The sequence below is a fragment of the Microcaecilia unicolor genome, chromosome 2 (genome assembly GCF_901765095.1).
Source record: "Microcaecilia unicolor chromosome 2, aMicUni1.1, whole genome shotgun sequence".
NCBI classification, from domain to species: Eukaryota; Metazoa; Chordata; class Amphibia; order Gymnophiona; family Siphonopidae; genus Microcaecilia; species Microcaecilia unicolor.
The window spans coordinates 544683685-544707020 of NC_044032.1; the positions used below are offsets into that span (position 1 = coordinate 544683685).

A 23336-nucleotide genomic window follows, 5' to 3' on the forward strand; every position below is an offset into this window, starting at 1 on the left:
CCTTGGCGCTGAGTGCAGTTATTTCTTCCTTCCCTTATTCCGCCTCCATGGCTGGTAGCTTTTTGTGAGGTAGAAGCTCTGCCGGGCCGCCTCCTCTTCCACATTCCGCACTCTCTCCCGCCTCCTCTTCGTCGTTCCGCCCTCTCTCCTGCTTTCGGCTACTGATTGGCTCCTTGAATGTGCTCCGCCCTCAACGTCATTACGTTTGACGCGAGGGCGGGGCCCACAGACTGTGTTTCTGCTGCTACAGAGCTTCGAACAAACGAACTGGCTTCATTGACGTCAGTGGTCAATGGAACGTTGAGAGTGCTTTTTATGTCGAGATGGGGCGTGGCCTAGGGCGCAGATGGGCGTGGCTGAGTGCGGGAGTCCGAATACCCTAGGTCAGGAGCCACAGTTGGAGTGAGGTGAGCTTCAGAATGTCTGAGGGGGATTCAGAATGTCTGAGGGGGATTTTATTTATATAGATTATCCAGGTACTCTAATTTCCTGTTAACAATCTCCCTTTCTTTCGTGGCTGCCCCTGCAAAAGTTTGTAAGGATTTTATTTCGCTTTCTAGCTTTAGAATTTTTTCCTCCTGTTTTTGAACAGTCTCAGACAAAGATATATAGGTCTTTTTCAAACCACTCATTTCTTCTGTAAAAGTTTGAGTTACCTGGAGGAGAGAGCCGGTCAGCTCTTGAATCGCATCCCATAGAGTGTCCAAGGTCACCATGTTCGGTTTTTCTCTTCTCTTCCAGGTCAAGGTAGCAGGCCCCAGGGAAGGAAACTGTATCTCCCGTCCTTCACAAGATAGTAGCTCTGGGGTAGAAGTAGCAGGGGGGGGCCTCCTCCAGATAACAAAGAAGCAATCACCACTCCGGGTTGTTCTTTGATCTGCTCCTCTGCTTGTAAAAAGCTGCTACCCAGTCTGGGAGGTGTCGTGCTCAAGGGAGAGCTCAAAAAGATCTCCTCTATGCTGCGGGCTTCCCTCTCTGAAAGAGAGAGGGAATGTCCGTTCGCAGTGGGCGTTGGGTTGGAGTTCCCAGTGCCTGAGTAGCAAACATCGTCAGTGTAGTCTGGCGAAGTACGGGGTTCCCTCCAGGGGTTAAGGAGGCCTGCCCCCTGGATTTCCCTTTTCTTTTCCCCATGTAAACGGGGAAGAAAAGACCGCTTCCGCCGACAATCCACGACAGTTCAGGAGCTCAGGTACTTGCTTCTGCTCAGGACGCCATCTTGCCTCGTCCAGCTTAGGGCTTTTAAAAAAAATAATGATAATGCTTTATTTCAGTTTCTAATTGCAAGAGATTCTTTGAAAACAGGTTGTCACTGGAAAAATACCTCTCTTAATTGTTCAGTGTCTCATTTGCTTTTGGATATCTATCAAAATGGGCAATGATCACTTACTGGGTCTTTTACTAAAGCGTATTAATTTTTTTGCATTTAATGAGTCCTAACAGCAAAAATCAGTGTGCAATAGGAACAAAAGATGAATGCTAAGTGTATATATGCCCAGCATGTCCGCTAGAATTAAAGCACAGGCATGTCTGTTAGCGTGAAATTAGTGTGGTCACACTAAGCCCCTCCTTTTGAGGCAGCACTAAAGACACTCTAGCTGCACAAATGGACGTTAGTGCATATTATAACCAAGTGCTTACCACATTATGCAGTCCACACCATGACTTACCTAGTTCCTGCCCGATAACATAATGTGCAGTTAATACATGAATTAGCATGCACAAACTGTCATTCCACATGCTTCTGTAGTAGTGGTTAAAATGCTCTAATTCATATATTAACACAGCTTAACGCACTTTAAGAAAAGGATCTCAATACGAATACTATACCAAACTCTAACATTTTTACTTTTGTTTGGATTTTCCCCCATTTTATCCCTTCTCCATCTTCAATTCTAGCCTTACCCAGGCTGCATGCTGAGCAGCTCCATGAGGGACACTTAATATTGCTAATTGACTGATTAGGGTCTGTTATGTTAGTGACAGCTATTTTCCCTCTCTCCTTCCCCATCATGTTTAGACCCAACCTGAAAGGGAATCCATACAATAACACTTCTTGCTAAAGAGCATCAGCAGAATCATGGAGCTGGCCCAAGTGTTACTCTCAAAAAATAATCTTAAGTTGAAACTGCACAAAAACTAGAAAAGCAATTGTTATAGACATTTCTCTGGGTAAGTGAACATTTTTTGTTTAAAGGTTGGGATTTAAAAGAGGTAGCATACAGCATTAGCAGATAGCCTCTAGAAGGCACAGCAGGGCCTAGTTTAGTCTTTGTTTAAAAAGAGAAGCAAGCTTTATTAACTAGTTTCCATAGAGTACAACCTTTTTTCCCATAGTTTTAAATTGAAACTTTCTTCTGGAGGCAGAAACTTAACCCAGTTTCCACATTTCGTTACCTGGGAATAAACTGGGATTCTGCTTTATCTTTTTCATCAATAGAAATCAAACAAAATAAAACATGGAAAAGAAAATAAGATGATACCTTTTTTATAGGACATAACTTAATACATTTCTTGATTAGCTTTCGAAGGTTGCCCTTCTTCATCAGATTTGCTTATTTCCGATCTGACGAAAAAGGGCAACCTTCAAAAGCTAATCAAGAAATGTATTAAGTTATGTCCAATAAAAAAGGTATCATCTTATTTTCTTTTCCATGTTTTATTTTGTTTGATTTCTATTGATAACCTTAAGAGTGGACTAACACGCCTACCACACTCCTCTTTTTCATCACAAATCTCTAGTCTGACAAAATCATGTTTCCTAGCTTTTCATCAACTGCGCAGTGTATGGCATCTGTTTAGCCATGATGACCTCCATGCCATAGTTCATTCACATCATTTCAAGACTTGATTACTGTAATATTGTATATGCTGGTCTTTCTCAATTTTCCTTAAAAAAAAGCTCCAGACAATTCAGAATATTGCCATTAGACTTCTTTGTCGGGTTCAACGTTCTGCCCATATAACTCATCTGTTTTAAAGTTATCAGTAGTTACCCATCAAGCAAAGGATTGTGTCTAAAACTGCTTTACTTACTTTTAAGGGTTTTCAGACTGGTCTTCCTGATTACCTCTCCAGGCTAGTGATAACCTAGTGTCCTACTAGAATATTAAGATCTCTTAATGACCATCGACTAGTTGTGCCATATCTAAAAGCCGCACATTCCAAATCTAACCGTTGAATGGCTTTTTTATTTTTCGTCTCTTTATACCTGGAAAAGCCTTCATTTATCCTTAACATGCAAATTCTTCTATCAAAAGATGGTGGCATGACAGGTTGGCTGTTTGGAGCGCTCTTGCTTTGTTCTCTTTATTGTTGAATACTATTATTCAACAACACTGGTTTTGAGCATGCCGAAGAAGGGTAAGCTGAAGGGATTCAAGAAGACAGACACTCCACTCTCTTGACAAGCCTCCATAACAGCCTTTGTTACCCCTTCCCCAAAATTGGGCATTTCTGCTTCCGGAACAGGGAACAGTCCCAGATTGGAGAATGTCTCATCGCTCAGCCTGGCGGGGCCAACAACCCCTCCTGTCCCGCACCCCGATGCAGTCGTAGTGCCGATTCTTCACCCAGGAGGAAATGGGTTGGAAGACTTGAAGGGGAAGCAAACTGCATCTTTGGAAACTGGGGAAGATTGCTGCTGTTGGTACAACCCCACAGCTTTTTTCAGAGGGGACCCAGCAACTCTTGAATATGGCATCAGTGGAAGCAATGCAGGAAGCTACTTCTTCAGTGTATACTACAGATGAAATTGCTCTCTGTGCTTCTGTACCTCAGCCATTAGTGAAACCACAAAAGATATCGCTGGAAACAATATGGACAGCCCTTGAAACCTTGTATAAGGTTTGTACTTCTTTTGTTTCAGTTTCCTTAAATAATGCTACACAAATTAGAGAAGTTAAAAGTTGTGTTGAAACTTGTACAACTAAGCAGACTCAGCTTGAAGCTGAGGTGGCTAGATTACAGGAGAATCAAGCTCAGTTTGCAGAAGACAGACTTTTGCTTCATCGAAAGGTGGAAAATTTACAAAATTCAATGAGAAATTTAAATCTAAGAATACTTAATTTTCTATATTCAAGATTTATTTCACCTAGGGACATGTTTCATAGATATCTGAAGGAGAATTTTAAGTACAAGAACTCTTTTCTACCAGTTCAAAAATTATATTATATATTGACTATTCCACCAAAGTCAGAGAAAGTTCACAATAAGCAGGAGGAACAGCCTCTATAGGATGTATCTTCGGAAAGTTTGGATGTCTCTACATTGATTGAGCAGACGGTGGAGGAAGTTAAAACCAGAGCTACACTCTTAGTATCATTTTTTGTATTTACAAGACAAAGATGCTCTATTGAGGTTATATTTTCAGAAAGCTCAAACTACCTTTTTAGGAGGAAAAGTTTCAGATCTTCCCTAAATGGACTCAGGAAAGCAGGAAGGAGTTTATAGGAATGAAACAAGAAGTGTTATCACTGAAAGCTTGTTTTTAGCTCTGCTTTCCCTGTAAATGTATTCTTCTTTTTAAAGATAAGAAACATGTATTCTTTGAACCTCTCCAATTGGTTAGCTTTTTGAACTCACAGGGTAGCTCGGGCTTTACCCCAGTTGTTTAGCTGACCATAAATAGTTAAAGGAAGGTTAACCTGGGGTTTTTTCTTTTTTTTTTTAAATTTCCTAATCCAACTTCCCTTGGAATATTATCACTGATCCTCTATTCTTATGGACTATTTAGCCAAGTTTTTTCTTTTTGCATTTTTAATTAGTTTCTTGATGTTTTAAATTTAAATCTTGGTGTTTTTTCTTTTAAAGATGTATTTTGTTTTCATAAACTTCATTGCATAAATAAAAAAAAACAAAAAGCTTCAAGAAAGATCTCAAAACCTGGCTATTTAAAGAAGCATTTGGCGCTCCTGATTAACTGCAAGGATCGTCTGACACTAACTAATTTGGGTTAATTTCATCTTTTGTTTCTCTATTTTTTCTGTATTTTAATTTGCTGATACTTTGGTGTGTTTGTATTCTTTTCTTTTATGGAGTTCCTTTCTGACTATATTTTAGATTTGTAAACCATTTTGTTCTGAGTTCAGTTTTAGAGGTATAGTAAAATTTTTAATAAACTATAAACTCTAACAGCCAAGAGCATTAAAAAGGATAGTAGCAGGGCATAAACTTTGTCTTAAAAAAAGTTACTTTCTTAAACATTCGTCAGCCCTGTTTTGTGGGCAGAAAATATGGGTCTACCCTGACGTTACCAAGATAACGCAGCAGAGGCGAAAGCAATTTCTTGCATTGAGAGATGAAGTGAGAGCGCTGGGTGCAATACTTACCTTGGCATACCCATGCAAATGTATAATTCGTATGTCTGGCATTAAATATGTCTTTTTTGAACCATCTCAGTTAAAGGTTTTTCTGCACGCTAAAAATCCATCTAGCTGAATAGGAAGAACGACTGATATCAGCAAGTAAAAATTAAGAGAAAGTAAAATCAGGATTTTGCCAATTTGTGCTAAGACTTTTTTTCCTTCTGGTTTAGAGTAATAATTCTCCTTAAATTTGTTTGGACTCTCCCCCCTTACCCTATGGTGGTCTAAGGAAGAGTGATAAAATAAATATGTTTGACATGTATGTTTAAACGGAATATTTTTTTTCTTCAATAACTCTGTATGGCCCTACAAACTTGATTTGTTTGTATTATAATTAAAATCAATAAATATAAAATTTAAAAAAAAGTTACTTTCTGTTCTTGCCTGTAAGTGAGGTAGCAGTGCTACTGACCTGAATTAGGTGTTAAGGTGTGAGAAAGGTAGAACAGCTACAAAGGTTAATAGGGCAATCTGATTACTGTGTTTGCTTCAAAGGATCTGTTTGAAGCAGTCACTTTAGAATCAAAACCATATAGAGAGGAAATGTCCCCAGGAAGTTTCCTTTCTAAGGAGCTCTGAGTAAGCGAACATTTTTTGTGCTTTGATGATTTAAATGTTGGGGTTTACAAGAGGTAAGATAGGTTTATTGATAAAGACAGTCAGAATTTTTAAAAAAGTAAACTTTATTAAGTGTTAAGTGGATCAGTGTTCAAGAGTAGATTATTAGGAGTAGTTTGAGGGTATTCATTATGGTATATATTTCCTGTGGTTACTATTAAGACCGTGTTGCCCCAATTTGCTCTCCTCACAAGCCTGCCTTCTCCGGTTATTCAAATGCAGTGCAAAAGGCTCCTTCTCAGGCACGCCCATCCTGCTGAAGGTGTCTTCAGTTCACTAGCAATTATTCAGTTTTTACTTTGGTTTTTACTGTCAGGCCTTTCAAGCCTTGTCAGTTGTAAAGTCTCAATATCTTGAAATATAATAGGCACTTTACTCACGGTCTGGTGATCGGACGCATTGCCCAGGGCACAGAGACTCCAGAACTCTGCAAATTGGAACAAAGGCCAGACCAACTTCATGGACCATTTCAAACACATTTATTTATTTATTTGTTGCATTTGTACCCCACATTTTCCCACCTATTTGCAGGCTCAATGTGGCTTACATAGCACCATGAGGCGTAAGCCGCCTCCGGTGATGAAACAAATACAGAGTGATGTGGTAGAGAATGGGATGTATGTGTTACAGACACATAATAGAATCGAGAGAAGAAGAGTTATATGATGTTCATTGCAGGTTATGGTTTCGTTGTGTTGCTGTGTCCAGGCACTTAAGTTGGCTCAGTAAGGTATGCCTTCTCGAACAGATCGGTCTTTAGTGATTTCCGGAAGTTGAGGTGGTTGTGTGTTGTCTTTATGACTTTTGGTAATGCATTCCATAGTTGCGTGCTTATATAGGAGAAGCTGGATTCGTGGATTGATTTATACTTGAGTCCTTTGCAGCTGGGGTGGTGAAGCTTTAGGTATGATCGTGATGAACCAATTACATGTGTAACCAACTCCAATACACTAGTACTAGGAGACATCAACCTTCACTTAGAAGACACAAACTCTGAGATCAAGATGGCGTCCGTGGGAGGAGCTGCTGCATGAAGCTCTGAGTCTCTAACTGAACCCCCGCAGCGTTTCTCTTTAGCTTATCTGCAAGATGGTTAAGCGGAAGGGAAAGAAAGGGGCTAAAGCTGTCCCTAGCCCCGTGAACGCTTTAACATCGCGGCAGCCGACGTTGGAAGTGTTCGGGCTTCATGTGCTGGGATCTCAGGCTTCTGTCTTGGTTGGGTCCCCAGGGCAACAACTTGCTGGGGACCTTGGCTTGGAAGAGGCATCTTTGAGTCCGCCTCTCCTGTTTGCGCCGCCGAGACCAGGTGAAGAACGAGAGCCTGCAAGTGAGCCTCACCCGGAAAGTTTGGAGGCGGGTAGCGGCCCTGCAAGCTCTTCTACACTGGACGGAACATCATCAGAGTTGAGGGCGGGAAGAATGGATCTTGCGCCTTGTCTATCCAGGCGTCTTTACCTATGAGTCCCGGCGAGATTGTTAGACCCACAACCGTTACCCTTGAGGCCCTCTGGGATGTGATCCAGATTATGAATTTGTCCCTGTAACAAGTCTCGTTCTCATTGAATATTGAGGTGAAGGATATTAAAGCTCGACAACAATCGACGGAATCGAAAATGAAAGAGCAAGAGGAGAAAAGTGAGTTAAATTTCCTTGAAATAAAAAAGTTACAGTCTCTTGTTGGCAACATAGTAACCGACAAAGGACAACTGCAAAGGAAGGTTGAATTTTTGGATAATCAACTTAGGCGTAACAACCTAAGGTTTTTAAATTTTCCTAAAAATCCTTTGCTGCCTCCGGTGGAAATGCTACGAAAATACTTTTTGACATATTGGGGATCCCAAAAGAAGCTTTTCCCCCGATTGTGAGAGCATATTACATTACTGGAGCTAAACCAATTGTAGGGGCAGCTCCAGAAGCAAATCTGACCCAATTTCTTGAATCATCTTTAGAGACTATCACTGAACGCACGACTCTCCTAGTGTCTTTTGCTTTCGAAACCTATAGGAGTAATGTATTAAGACTTTACTTCAGATTCATGGCAGCTCAATTCTATGGGGCAAAGATACAGGTTTTTCCGGACATTAACAAGACAATGCAGAAAAAGAGGAGAGAGTTTCTGGGGCTTAGATCTCAGACACTTCCATTGGGTGGTACCTTTAAATTGAAATTTGCATGCTGATGTCTAGTTTCATTTAATAATTCATTATGTATTCTTTGACCCAGAAAAATTAAAGCATCTTGTAATGGTTAAAGAAAGCGGGGACGGTCAAATCTTGGAACCACCAGTTGGGAGCTAAAACCGCTGACAGAGCTAGAGACCCTGTATTTAGAGTATTTCTTTAATTTCTAGATATTTCCTTGTATCTTGATCAATATTTAGTGGACTAAGTAATTTTTTTTTTCTGAATTCATGAATATGTAATGGAGGGTGTTAATTTTCTTCTGGAATATTTGCCTGTTTTCCTACATTTACTGTATTTGAATGTATTATTTTGAAAATTATTAAAAAAAAAAAAAAAGAAGACCCAAACTCTATCAACGCACGAGAATGTAAGGAATTTCTCCATTTGTGCGATCTCAAATGGCCACAAATGCAAGCAACCCACATCAAAGGGCACACACTTGATCTCATCTCACACAAACTCTCAACAGACCAGAACCTAACAATAACAAATACGAAATGAACAGAGACACCCTGGACCAACCACTTCAAACTAAACTTATCCCTACATTGGTGAAAGAAGGGTTTACAACAAATACTAGAACACACATCCTACAGCACAAGAGGTCAAGTAGACACGAAAACATTCTGGCAAGTAATATACAATAACGAATGGGCAACATAAACAAACTCCATATACTACCTCATAGAATGGGACAAAAGATGCAAAAGCATACTAGATGAAATTGCGCCCTTACAAACAAGAACCCCACGCAAGCATAACTCGACACCATGGTTCAACGATGAACTGAAAAAGTTAAAAACGCAAACCAGGAAACTTGAAAAAGCATGGAATAAAACAAAAGATGAACATACACTCAACACATGGAAACAAATACAAAGAAAATACAAATACGCAATAAGAAAGGCCAAAAGATCATACTATAAAATCAAAATAGGGACAGATTACAAAGACATGAAGAAATTATACCAACTTGTGAACAAACTCCTAGACACCAACTTGGTCACTACCACGAATACAGACATCCCACCTGCAGATAAACTTGCGAAGTACTTCAATGAAAAAATTGTAAACCTAAGCAACACGCTACCTCAGAACACCGCCGACACTGAAAACTTCCTTAATGAATTGGACCCAACCATTGGAGAATACCCGGCAGATCGGACCTGGTTAAACTTCGCCCTCCTTACCGTCGAAACAGTTACCCAGGCGATTAGTAGGTTTTCCAATACTCACTGTAAACTAGAAACCTGTCCCAACTATCTAATGAAATCCGCTCCTGACCGCTTCATAGCAGACCTCACATCCCACCTAAATTACATGCTTCAGCAAGGCCTCTTCCCTAAGGAAAATGGCAATATCCTACTCACCCCAATACAAAAGACACCAAGAAAAAAAAAATCACTAACTACCGTCCGGTAGCATCCATCCCGTTGATAGTCAACTGATGGAAAGCATGGTAGCCAAACAACTTACAGATTACATAAACAAATTCTCAATATTACACGAATCACAGTCAGGTTTTCGCCCCCTTCACAGCACGGAAACAGTATTACTCACTCTTCTGGCCAAATTCAAGCAGGAAATAGCAACAAGCAAAAACATCCTTCTCCTCCAATTCGACATGTCTAGTGCATTCGACATGGTAAATCACAATAGATTAATAAGATTACTAGATAAGTTCGGAATTGGTGGAAACATACTTAACTGGATCAAGGGCTTCCTAACCACAACTAACCACAAGAACATATCAAGCAAAATCAAATTCAAACATATCATCACCGTGGAAAGCAGACTGTGGAGTACCGCAAGGATCACCGCTATCATCGATCCTATTCAACTTAATGATGACCCCACTTGCCAAGTCCTTATCCAACCACGGCCTTAACCCTTTCATATATGCAGACAATGTCACAATATACATTCCTTACAAAACCAAACTGACAGAAATCACCAACAAAATCAAATGCATTTCAAATGCATTTCAATTAAAACTCAATAAATTAGAGCCCCTATTGTGTACACTGAGGAAAGAGGATAAAATTAGTGGCGTTCTCCTTGGGGCCCGATGTATCAAGGTGCTGGCATACGCGGATGATTTCCTGTTGACTCTGACAGATCCAGAACGATCCATAGGAGTACTGTTAGATAGAATTGAGAATTTTGGGCAATTTCCGGGTTTTAAATTAAATCTGTCTAAATCAATTGCGATGGAAATTAGCCCAGATAAGGGGAGAAACTGGGGAGAAGGGTTCCCTTTTCAGTGAGCAAAAGATCATATCAGGTATCTGGGAGTTGAGATTCCAGCAGATCTCACTAATCTGTATGATCTCAATATCCAAAGGCTTTTCAGGGAGACTAAAACTAGTTTAAAAGCATGGCCTGGGCTCCCTCTTTCATTAGGCCGTATTGCTTTATTTAATATGATCATAGCTCCCAGATGGCTGTATGTTTTACAAATGCTGCCTTTATATTTGAACAGTAATAATGAACGAAAGTTGAAGGCTATGATACAAGAGTTCCTTTGGCGAGGTAAGAAAGCCCGTCTTGCGCTTACCACACTCTGTATACCAGTGGAATATGGTGGGCTGGGGCTGTTGAGCATACTATACTTAAATATGGCTAGTGGTATGAGGGCCATCAATGACTGGTTTCGAGGCACGCAAGATTTCACAGACACCCCAATGGAACTTGCGCTTACTAGCAGGGCTGTGCCAATGCGGTAAGCCAGGTAAGCAATGCAGGGAGGCACCTGCCTAACCGGAAGTGAAAGCAACAGCAGTATTCACTGAGGCAGGCAGGCAGGCTCTTCAAGTTATTTTAAAGAATGTAACCAAATTGCTATATATGCTGTGGTTTGGGGTTAATTCCTCACTCAGGGTGAGCTTCAGAGCTTGAACCGCATTCAAATTAAAGACAACCTGAAATTTTAAAAGTGCTAAAAATAAGTTTTAAAAGTATTTGTATTCAATCTAATTGCAGAATTCAGGTGCTGGGAGTCTGTACTTGGTTGTCATATGCTCAGATTTGTTTAAATCGTATGCAAATTAGTCCGTTTTTGGGAGGTTCTAATTTGCATATTTATGAATAAAAAATGATGGAAGTGTTTACAGCCTTTAATGTTAGGGCATGGCTCTGATCAAAAGTGTGAAGTTTGGTCCAAAAACGAAGGGTTTTTCTAGTGTTTTTCACTAAAAATTCCCATTACAATGTCTGTATGTTAATCTGCATTCAAATAGAGCTCTCTGATTGGATGATCAGCTTTTGTTAGAAATCTGCCGGGAAGGGAACAGAGTGAGACAGCAACTGACTGTCGGTTTGGCCAAGAGAGACATGCAGCTGTGAGTTCCTGTGTGTTTTGACTGAAATTATAAAAGACTGCCAGATTATGTGGTAAATGAGAAAATATGAATGAAAAGAGGTTGGTGGAGATTGAAGTTTGAGATTTCTCTAGTGAAAAAGGATCTGAATATTTCAGGATTACTTGAAGTTTATGAAGAATAGAAAAGGGTGAATTTCTGTTTAAGAGTGTTTAAATCCTATAAGCTATATAAAGGCTAGGTAGATTTAAGTGATTGTAAGCAAGGAAACCTTAATATTTAATCTGAAATAAATATTTGATCTGAGATAGTTGATCAGAGACAAATGTTTGATCTGAATTATATCCTTTGGTGCAAAGGAGATTAGAAAAAGAATCTTTGGAAACTAAGAGGACTTTGCTCACATTTTGAATTAGCATTCCTATTTTGAGTTGGAAATCTTTGAAGTGTTATGAAAATACATTTTGCTTTAATGAAATTGCTAAACTTTAGAGTCAGAGACTTATCAATGAGGGATACATACAGTGCTATTTTTTTCCTGAGGTCCAGCTTACTTGCCTGCTCCCTTCTGTTCCTGCTCTGCTAGACGGAGGGGGTGGGGGGCGCCAACTGATAGTCTGCAGGGGGGCACCAGAGACCCTAGGCACGGCCCTGCTTACTAGGGGGGTTCACTTTAGCAACTACTTAACACTTTGAAATACACAAGGATTATGCCATGTGCAGTGACGGTCTGGAAATGGATTTTCTCTCCAAGAGTGACTCCATACCTCCCGATCTGTGACAACACTGCTTTTGCTCCGGGACAGATGTACGCAGTGTTCCACAGGTGGAAGAGGCGGGGGATGGTGTACTTGCTGCAGGTGCTCAATAGATAAGGACATATAAAGTCTTTTACTGATTTGCAAACAGAATATGGGATACCTCAAAAAGATCGGTTCTTTTATGAGCAAATGAAACATTATGTGGCCTCGTTGCCCTGGGAGTCACTAGCAGAAGATGTGCAGGAAGAGCTGTCATCGGCATTCTCCCTTGGGGCCCAGCAAAAGGTACCTCTATCCTATCATCACCGACATATAAAGGACACGGCAGGAGAGCCGGATTATATGCGCCTGTCCCGACTGTGGACAGCAGATCTCCACACTGAAATCAGTACAGCCCAGATTAAGTCCCATGTGCTGTCAAGTTAGGCGAACTACATATAAATTTGCGCTGCGCAACTCAAGAAAAATCTCATTGTCTCATCCTCTCATCTCAACACAGCGTGGATATCCCCACAAGTATCAACACCCCAGATCACACCCTTCCTATCTCAGCCAGCTTGAAAATCCTCGGCGTTTCAATGGACCGTAACTTAACACTAGAGAGCCAAGTGGCATCCACAACAAAGAAAATGTTCCACTCAATGTGGAAACTCAAACACATGAAGCAATTCTTCCTGAGGGAACCATTTCGCAACCTGATACAATCAATGGTACTAAGCAAATTAGATTACTGCAATGGAATTTATGCGGGATGTAAAGAACAAACTTTAAAGAAACTTCAGACCGCTCAAAACACGGCAGCCAGGCTTATATTTGGTAAAACGCGATTTCAAAGCACAAAACCCCTCCGCGAAAAACTACAGTGGCTCCCAATCAAAGAATGCATCGCCTTCAAAATCTGCACCCTGGTTTACAAAATCTTCTATGGACACTGTGTTATCAAAGTGCAAATTATATTCCAATGATAAAATGTATCAAATTAGAGGGGGGGGGGGGGGGTTATGCTATATGTTAAGGAGGGAATTGAGTCAAACAAAGTAATCTCTAACAACTGTTAAATGTAAGGTACACTGAACCAAAACTCGTTTTTAGATAATTGTGGGATACAGGTACAAGTATGAATGAATGAATAAATAAATGAAATGAAAAATAAGTATTCTACATGAAACAGATAGCAGCATAGAATCCTTGTGGATAGAAATTCCATGTGTGAAGGGAAAGAATATATTGGAAGGGCTGTATTACCGTCCGCCAGGACAGAACAAACAGACACATGAACAGATGTTTACAGAAATTAGGAAACCTGGCAACATTATAATCATGGGTGATTTCAATTACCCCACTATTGACTGGACAAATGCTACACCAGGGAGCACTAGGAAGGTAACATTCTTAGATGTAATAAATGACGGCTTCTTGGAGCAACTGGTCCAGGAACCATAAAAAGGGGAGCTATTTGAAATCTAGACATTAGTGGCATGCAGGGTATGGTACGAGAGGTAACAGTGTTGAATCCACTGAGAAACAGTGCTCATAACATGATCAAATTTGGAGAGAAGTCACTACTATAGCAGCATAGAATTTTCAAAAGGGTGACTATGACAAAATGAGTAAATCATTAAAAAGAAGCAGAAAGGGTCAGACGCAAAGGTTAGGACTTTAAATCAGGCATGGACGTTATTTAAAAATACCATCGTGGAAGCCCAGACCAGATGTATTCCATGTATTAAGAAAGGTGAAAAAAAAATGACAGCCAGCGTGGTTAAAAGGTGAAATGAAAGAGGCTATTAGAGCCAAAAGAGCACCATTCAAAGAATGGAAAATGGATCTGAATGAAGAAAATAAAAAGCAACATAAGCAGTGTCAAGCTAAATACAAAGCTCTGATAAAGAAGAAAAACTTGATGTGGAAACAAAAACTCATAGTAACACCTTTTTCATGTACATAAGAAGCAGAAAACCTGTGAGGGAATCAATGGAACTGTTAGATCATGAAGGAGCAAACAGGGCACTCAGGGACAAGGCCATAGCAGAGAAACTGAATGAATTCTTTGCTTCAGTCCTTACGGAAGAAGACGTAAGAGATCTAGCTGTACCGGAAATAGTTTTTAAGGGTGATGATGTAGAGGAACTGAAAAATCTGAATGAAACTGGAAGACGTACTGAGCGAAACTGACAAGTTAAAGAGTGATAAATTACCTGGACCGGATGGCATACACTCCAGGGTACTGAAAGTACTCAAACATGAAATTACTATCTGTTGTTAGTGATCTGTAACCTGTTGTTAAAATCATCCGTAGTACCTGAAGATTTGAGGGTGGCCAATGTGATGCAGATTTTTTTAAAAGGGTTCCAGGGTTGATCCTGGAAATTACAGACCGGTAAGACTAACTTCAGTGCTGGGCAAAACAGTGGAAACTACTATAAAGAATAAAATTATGGAACACAGACAAACATGGTTTAATGGGACAGCGTCAGCATAGGTTTAGCCAAGGGAAATCTTGCCTCCCCAACTTGCTTCATTTCTTTGAAGGCATAAATAGACATATGGATAAAGGTGAACCAGTTGATGTAGTATATCTAGATTTTCAGAAAGCTTTTGATAAAGTTCCTCATGAGAGACTCTGGAGAAAATTAAAAAGTCCCGGGATAGGAGGTAGTCCTTCTGTGGATTAGGAATTGGTTACGGGACAGAAAACAGAGGGTAGGGTTAAATAGACATTTTTCTCAATTTAGGAGGGTGAATAGTGGAGGGCCACAGGGATCTGTACTGGGATTGGTGCTATTACTAAACATATTTATAAATGATCTGGAAAATGGAATGAAGAGTGAGGTGATTAAATTTGCAGATAACACAGAAGTATTCAAAGTTGTTTAAACATATGCAGATTGTGAAAAATTACAGGAAGACCTTAGGAAACTAGAAGGCTGGGCATCCAAATGGCAGATGAAACTTAAAGTGGACAAATGCAAAGTGATGCACGTTGTGAAGAATAAACCAATTCATGTATATAAGAACATAAGAGTAGCCATACTGGGTTAGACCAACGGTCCCATCTAGCCCAGCATCCCGTTTTCCAAACAGTGGCCTGGCCAAGCCAAGTCACAAGTACCTGGCAGAAACTCAATTAGCAGCAACATTCCATGCTACCAATCCCAGGGGAAGCAGTTGCTTCCCCATATCCTCCAGGAATTTGTCCAAACCTTTTTTCAACCCATATACACTAACCACTGTTACCACATCCTCCAGCAAAGAGTTCCAGAGCTTAACTATTTGTTGAGTGAAAAAACATTTCCTTCTATTTGTTTTAAAAGTATTTTCAAATAACTTCCTCGAGTGTCCCCTAGTCTTTGTACTTTTGGAACAAGGAAAAAATTGATTTACTTCTACTTGTTCTACACCACTCAGGATTTTGTAGACCTCAATCATATCTCTCCTCATCCAGTCTTTTCCAAACTGAAAAGCCCTAACCTCTTTAGCCTTTCCTCATGCAAAAGGAGTTCCATCCCCTTTATCACTTTGGTCTCTCTTCTTTGAACCTTTTCTAATTCCGCCATATGTTTTTTGAGATACAGTGACCAGAACTGAACACAATACTCAAGGTGCGGTTATAGTTACCTGACGCTAGGGTCCACCTTAGGAGTCAGCACTCATGAAAAAGATCTAGGTGTCAAGAGTAGACAATACGCTAACATTTTCTGCCCAATGTGTGGTGGTGGCCAAAAATGGAAACAGGATTCAAGGTATTATTAGAAAAGGGATGAAGACCAAGATTATTATAATGACTCTGCATCACTCCATGGTGCAACCTTACCTTGATTATTGCGCTCAATTCTGGTCGCCGTGTCTCAAAAAAGATATAGCAGGATTAGAAAAGGTTCAAAGAAGAGCGACCAAAATGATAAAGGGGATGGAACTCTTCTCATATGAGAGAAGACTAAAAAGGTCAGAGCTCTTCAGCTTGGAAAACAGATGGCTGAAGGAGCATACGATTGAGGTCTACAAAATCCTGAGTTGTGTAGAACAGGTAGAAGTTAATCGATTTTTCACTCTTTCAAGAAGTACAAATACTCAATGAAATTACATAGACATACTTTTAAAACAAATAAGAGGAAATATTTTTTCAGTCAATGAATAGTTAAGCTCTGGAACTTGCTGTCAGGCAATGTGATAACAGTGGTTACTGTATCTGGGTTTAAAAAAAAGATTTGGACAAGTTCCTGGAGGAAATGTCTATAGTCTGTTATTGAGATGGACATGGGGGAAGCAACTGCTTTCCCTGGGATTGGTAGCATGGAATGTCGTTACTAATGTTGCTACTAATTGGATTTCTGCCAGGTACTTGTGACCTAGATTGGCCACTTTTGAAAGCAAAATACTGGGCTAGATGGACCATTGGTCTGATCCAGTATGACTATTCTTATGACATATGTAGAGATTCTTCCACTGTTGAAACTGAATACTACTGAAAAAGATATCCAAAAGGTTATTCAGAGAAACAGTAAAAAGACCCTGAGCAACAATAAAGGTAGTGTCGCAAAACCCATCAAATCCAGCTTCAATCCTAATGCTAAAATGTGAATTATCTATTCATTTAAGAAATTCCTAGCACTCAGTTCATAAAACTTCTAAGACAGTTTCACACATTGTGCTATTCTTCTGCTCGTTGATTGATTTGTTCATTGAGGATAAGTCTGTGATTTTATTTCCTCTATTTCTCGATAGAACACACTGCACAACTAACACAAAAGCATAATTACCAAGTTGGATTGCATATTTCCCTCCCCCCCCCCCCCCCCCCCCCACAGTGAATAGTAACTTTGGCTGTATGAATGAGCAGCAAAACAAGCTTGTCCTCGCATGTGCATTTTCAAGTTAAAATCAACATTAATAAATGAATTCACTTTAAAAACAAAAAAATATTTTGAATGTACTTACAGACTCTATGATTACAGAGTCCGGAGTTCTTCCAGTGAAGACAAACTGCAACTGCTTGGCTGCTCTTACCAAAGCACCTTCATCTGTAATAAATCATTTTCTACTGAAATCAGATAGCTCGTTTCCAAGAATTATTCAAAACCAGTGAAAAACAGTTGAATGACACAATAAAATTAATCAATACACAGCTTCTTGCATTGTGCCAATGACAGCTTCTCTTTGGAGTTTCTAAGATGTTACATGTGCAGGCATCTTATCCAGATCTTTTTCATCAGGCCTGTGGCACTGAAATCGATGGAAACTATTTCTGAATTCTTCTGTCCCATTTATGCCCTTCTATCCTGATGGTGAGAATGCAATGATCCACAACAAACAGTCAGAGCCAGCCCACCTGCTTCCCTTCCCCACTCCAGGAAGGAAGAGAGGGGTAGGAGAGATTTAAAAAAAACCTGTAAAAATATTTCTTTGATAATCTTGTGAGGTGTGTATGTGTGTGTGTGTGCTGTAACAAGAAGGTTCAGGGCTAGGTGAGCATGAATAATGGGCCTGAATGCATATATGATATATGGATGGAGGAGAAAGATGAATTAATGAGTGGTGGGATGTTTGTCAGTGAGGTATGAGATTGCCAGTGTGCTCATTAAAACATTATGGAAGGACCCCAAAACTATTTTTCAAAGGACAAGTGCTGTAATGTTGCAACAATAGTAATATTGCCTGTTTAAGAAAAGTGAGGACCATCTTTGAAATTGGACTGTTTTCCAATTTTTTGCAAAGTTCTTTTAACAATTCAATTCTTATTAAATCTACATAAGAACTTAAGTGTTGTCATACTGGGACAGACCGAAGATCATCAAGCCCAGTATCATTGTTTCCAACAGTAGCCAATCTAGGTCACAGGTACCTGGCCAGATCTCAAAAGGGTAAAACAGATTTTATACTGCTTATCCTAGAAATAAGCAGTGCATTTTCCTAAGTCCATCTTAATAATGACATATGCACTTTTCTTTTAGAAAAATTATCCAAACCTTTTTTAAACCCTGCTAAGCTAACTACTTTTACTGATTCTGTAGCAATGAGTTTCACAATTCAATTACCTATTGACTTAACAAATATTTTCTCCATTTGCTTTAAATTTATTACTTGGTAGTTTCATTGCGTGCCCTCTAGTCCTTGTATTCTTAGAAAGTTTAAGTGATTCACCTCTAGCCATTCCACTCCACTCTGTATCTTATAGACCTCTATCATATCTCCTCTCAACTGCCTCTTCTACAAGCTGAAGAATCCTAGCCTCTTTAGCCTTTCCTCATAAGTCATCCTATCCTTTATCATTTTTGTCACCCTCCTCTGCATTTTTTATAATTCCGCTATATCTTTTTTGAGATGTGGTGACCAGACCTGTACACAGTATTCAAGGTGAAGTCGCACTACAGAGCGATAAAAATAAGAATGTTATAATGCCTTTATATCTTCCATTCCTTTCCTAATAATTCCTAATATTCTATTTGCTTTCTTAGCTACTGCTTCACACTGAGCACAGGGTTTCAATATATCATCAATGATATCATCAAAATCCTTTTCCTGGGCGGTGACTCTTAATGGAACTTTACATCACACAGTTATAGTTTGGGTTACTCTTTCCTACATACATCACTTTGCACTTGCTCACATTAAATGTTGTCTGCCATTTGGATGCTCAATCTCCCAGTCTTGTAAGCTACTCTTAGAATTTTTCATAAACCTCTTGTGATTTAACAGCTTTGAATAACTGTGTGTCATCAGCAAACTGAATTACCTCACAAGTTATTCCTATCGCTAGATCATGCATAAATATGTTAAAAAGCAGCAGTCCCAGCACAGACTCCTGGGGGACCTCATTATCTACCCTTCTCCGTTGAGAATACAGATCTTAATCCACAATAGGATACTAGCTCCTGTTCCATAACATTCCCATTTCCTCAGGAGTCATTCATGGGGTACTTTGTCAAATGCCTTATGAAAATCCAGATACACAATGATCAACCAAGCTCACCTTTATCCACGTGTTTATTCACCTCTTCAAGTAAATGTAATAGGATCGGTGAGACAAGATTTTCCTTGACTAAATCCATGTTGGCTTTGTCTCACTAATCCACGCCTATGTATATGCTTAGTAATTGTGTTCGTATAGTCTCAACCATTTTGCCCAGTAGAATAAAAAATAATAAAAAAAGAACAGCATGTGTTATCCTATGACATTCCATGGTAGGTTAAGAAAACCAAACTTTTACCTCACACAGTATTCCTTTTACAAAGCCCCGCTAGCGATTATAGAATGGCAAATGCAACAAAGCCCATAGGAATTAAATGGGCTTCACTGCATTTGCCACATGGGAAACGATAGCACACCTTTGTAAAAGAAGCCCACAGGAAATTACAGGAGCTATGCAGGTAAAGTAGAGGCTATCCATACTTCAAAGTTCAATAATAAAACATCATGGTTTGTTCTATTTCTTTCCATGCTCCTAATAATTATTTTTCCAGGGGGGTGGGGGGCTTTTGTATATGCTTCTGATTATCTCCAAATAACACAACCAGCAGCTGATTATCCCCATTTTACAAATGTTAACATTCAGGAAAACTTTATGTTCAAGTGCTGCTTATCTAGTAGAGGCCCAAGTATTCAGAATAATTGGACCTTTGTTGGGTTTTTTTTTTTTTACTTATAAACTGAAAAGAAAGACTATGACTAAGTGGTGAAGAGAAGGGGCGTAGCCATGGGTGGGTCTATGCCCATCCACTTTGGGATCAGGCTCAACCTGCAGCTCTGCACCCTTGTAAATCGCCGGCATAGCATGAGTAAGCTGGGCTCTGGAGGCTCCCATGACCCTGCATCTTCCTCCCTCTCTCCCTCCCTTTACTCACAAAGATTTGTGCCAGAGTTGCCAGCAGTGACAGCAATTCTCACACGCTGCCCACAGCTAACCCAGATGCCTTCCCTTTGCCACATACTGCACCCACTTGACGCAACTTCCTGTTTTTTTTTGTATGGGCGGAACACAGCAGAGGGGAGGCTTCCGGGTTAGCTGCGGGCAGTGTGTAAGAATTGCTGCCACTGTCAGCAACCCTCTGACATAAATATTTGTGAAGGTAGATGGGGGGTGGGGGAGAGATTCATACTGGCAGAGAAATGCATGGTGGTGGAGGGGAGGGAAGGAAAGAGGTGCTGTAGATTAATCCATGGGGGTGGAGGGGAGGGAAGGAAAGAGGTGCTGCACATGGAAGGAAAGAGAGGGAGGGAGAGATGTTGCATGAAGTGTGAGGGAAGAGAGAGGGAGAACTGCTGGACATGGGGTGGGGTTGGAAAGATGCAGCATGGGTTGGGGAGAGGGAGAATTGTTGGGGTGGGAAGGAGAAATGCTGCACAGGGGAGACAGGGAAGTAGAGATGCTTCATGGGGAGGGAGAGGAAGAAAGATGTTGGACCTGGGGCACAAGGAAAAGAGAGAGAAATGGACAGTAGGAGAGAGGGAGGGAGGAGGGAAGTGAGGTTGAACATGGGGTGGAGGAGAGGGAGGGAAATATGCTCAAGAGGGGGATGGGAGATGTTGGGTCCAGGGATAGAAAGGGTTGAGGGAGAGATGCTGGACAACTGGAGGGAGGGAAGAGAGAGATGCTGGACCAAGGGGAGGGGGCAGGAGAGAAGAGAGAAGGGACAGAAAGATCCTGGGGGTGGGGGAGAGTTGAAGGGACAGGGAGGCTACAGGGGTGGGTAGGGGAGGAAAGAAGGAGCAAGTGCTGGGCTAGAAGGGTGGAGGGAAGAAAACGCCGGAAATAGTAGTTATATGGGGAGGCCAAACAGGAGGTGCTAAGGAAATGAAGGAGGTGAGGACAGTGATTACAGGGGATAGAAATATGATAATGGGGAGTTAAAGATGAAAGGGAATGGAAGGTTGGGGAAAGGAGTGAAATGGGGAATGGGAGAGTTAATGAATGATAGAAGGAGACAGAATCTGATAGGTAGCTGAAAAGTATAGAGAAAGACAAGAAAGAGTGAAATTTGAGTGAACAGAGAGGCAGTAAAAAACAAAAGAGGAAAGAGCTAAACAGAAAAGATCAATATATCAAAGATAAGTGAAGTGAGGAAACAGAACAAAACAGACGAGAAAAGAAAAGACAAATGGATAGCAGCCGCTTGAAGAAGAATTAGCAGAAAACAGACAGGAAAGTAGAAACGTGAAACTGGAACCAACATGATGGAAGAATAAACTGTCCAGACAACAAAGGTAGAAAAAATTATTTTATTAAATAGAATGTTAGCTTTGAGAAATGTGCATACCAAATGCCTTTATAGGTGCGCTAAAAATGCTAACACGCCATAGTAAACATAGCCTTTAGCCATCATAAAGATTTGTTCCTTTTTAAAAAATCATGAAAATTAGTGAATATTTACAAACTCTTCTACAGCTTAAGAAATAACTTTCAAAAGACAGGTAGCTAACAAAGACCATAGGTACTTTAATCGGTTTGTACCAGTTTCAAAGAGAAAGTGTACATATAATTTTCCCTTTAAAAATTGTCTAGGGAAAAAGTCCCTACCTAGATTTTCACCTGCTTCTTTGGCAGCTACTTTTTCTACTACAAAAACAATGCTAAATAGGTTTGAACATGGAAAATAATATGCATTATTGCCTCTCATGACTTCTCTGCCTCTGTGTTAGCCTATGTTTCCCACAATTAAAGAAACATATGGTGTTGATCTGCTACACGTACTTTTTCTGTGGAATAACTGGACAATTTTCAGATATTTGAGTAAATAGCTATTCTTTTAAAAAGCTGACTTCTTGAAATGTACTACTAAATAAATTATGTTTACGTTTATTCGGATTTCATATACTGCCCTTCACTGGCTATGCAAGTCAGAGCGGTGTAAAATACAACAACAAAAACAAGGAAAGGAATGCCATAAAATCAACAGAAAAGTGAACATTCACAAAAAGGAAAGGCTGAAGGAAGGTAAGAGTCAGCAGGCACAGTGCAACACAGTCTCTGTATCTGTGACATGATGGTCCATTATTCTTGAGATATTACACCAAATCTTACATTGAAAAAGTTTTGAATCTGGTGAATATTTCTGCGTTTACCATAGAAGGTACGTCGTTCCAAAGTTTAGGAGCCAGAAAGAAAAAGGCAGAGCTTCATGTAGAGTTTCGGTAGTACTAGTTGATGTGAATCGAGGGATCTGAGAGCGCAATTTAGAATGTATGGAATTATGAGAGAGGAAAGATATGGCGATGTATTCAGAAGGACAGCCTTATGGGTAAGACAGAAGAGTTTAAAATGGATATGATTATCGATTGAGCCTGTTCAAAAGCAAGGAAGTGGAGTCTGATTTCCCTGCCTTACAGAGCAGATGAGAAGCTGTATTTTGTAGAGTTAGGAGATGACAGAGTTGGGTTTTAGTCATGCCAGCATAAAGAACATTGTGGCAATCCAATCTAGAAATCAGAAATGCATGAATGTGTGTAGGAAAGAAAAATCCAGAAAACAAGGAGACAACACAATGATAAGAAACAGCTTTGATAACCTGAGGAGTGCTTCTGGTTTTTAAAATATGTTAAAATTAGGGCTGTTCATCAATCAAAATGTTTAATAGCACACTTGTCGTGATTAAAATTTGAAATTGCATGATTAATCGCACGATCCAAGTATAAAAGAGTTGAAATAAATGTAGCATGTACACATAGTTGTTTACAATTTTTATTAATCCTAAACATACAGCCAATAACTTTGATTCCAGTTTCCTTAAAAAACCCCCCACAATTTCTTTAGGCATGTGAAAGGCAATTCTATAAGCTTGTGCACAGAGAGACATGCACCAATTAAGCACCAAAAGTAGCTTGAATATATTTTTTCTGGATTTAGCTGGCATCTTTCTCAGTAGTAGCTGTAGGTGAGCTAAATTCAGGTACACTAGGTATTTCCCTGTCCTCAGGGAAATTAGAATTGAATTTTGTTTTTGTACCCAATAATTTTATAATAAAAACTATTCATATGACAAGTTTTATGAGCACTCATACACAATTCTGATTTAAAAAAATCATCTAAAATAGCATGTTTAAAAGCATAAACCTAATTGCACAATATAATCCCACGTAAGCTTCACCCTCCTCCC

At 39.9% G+C, this 23336-nt stretch overlaps 1 protein-coding gene across 1 annotated transcript in view; it reads right to left on the minus strand.

Moving 5' to 3' along the window:
* The window catches only part of ATP8A1 (ATPase phospholipid transporting 8A1), a 649985-nt gene that overhangs the window by 278529 nt on the left and 348120 nt on the right, over positions 1-23336 (minus strand). Inside the window, 1 exon segment of the mRNA XM_030191344.1 lies at positions 17184-17266. Within this exon segment, the coding sequence (XP_030047204.1) occupies positions 17184-17266 (83 nt within the window).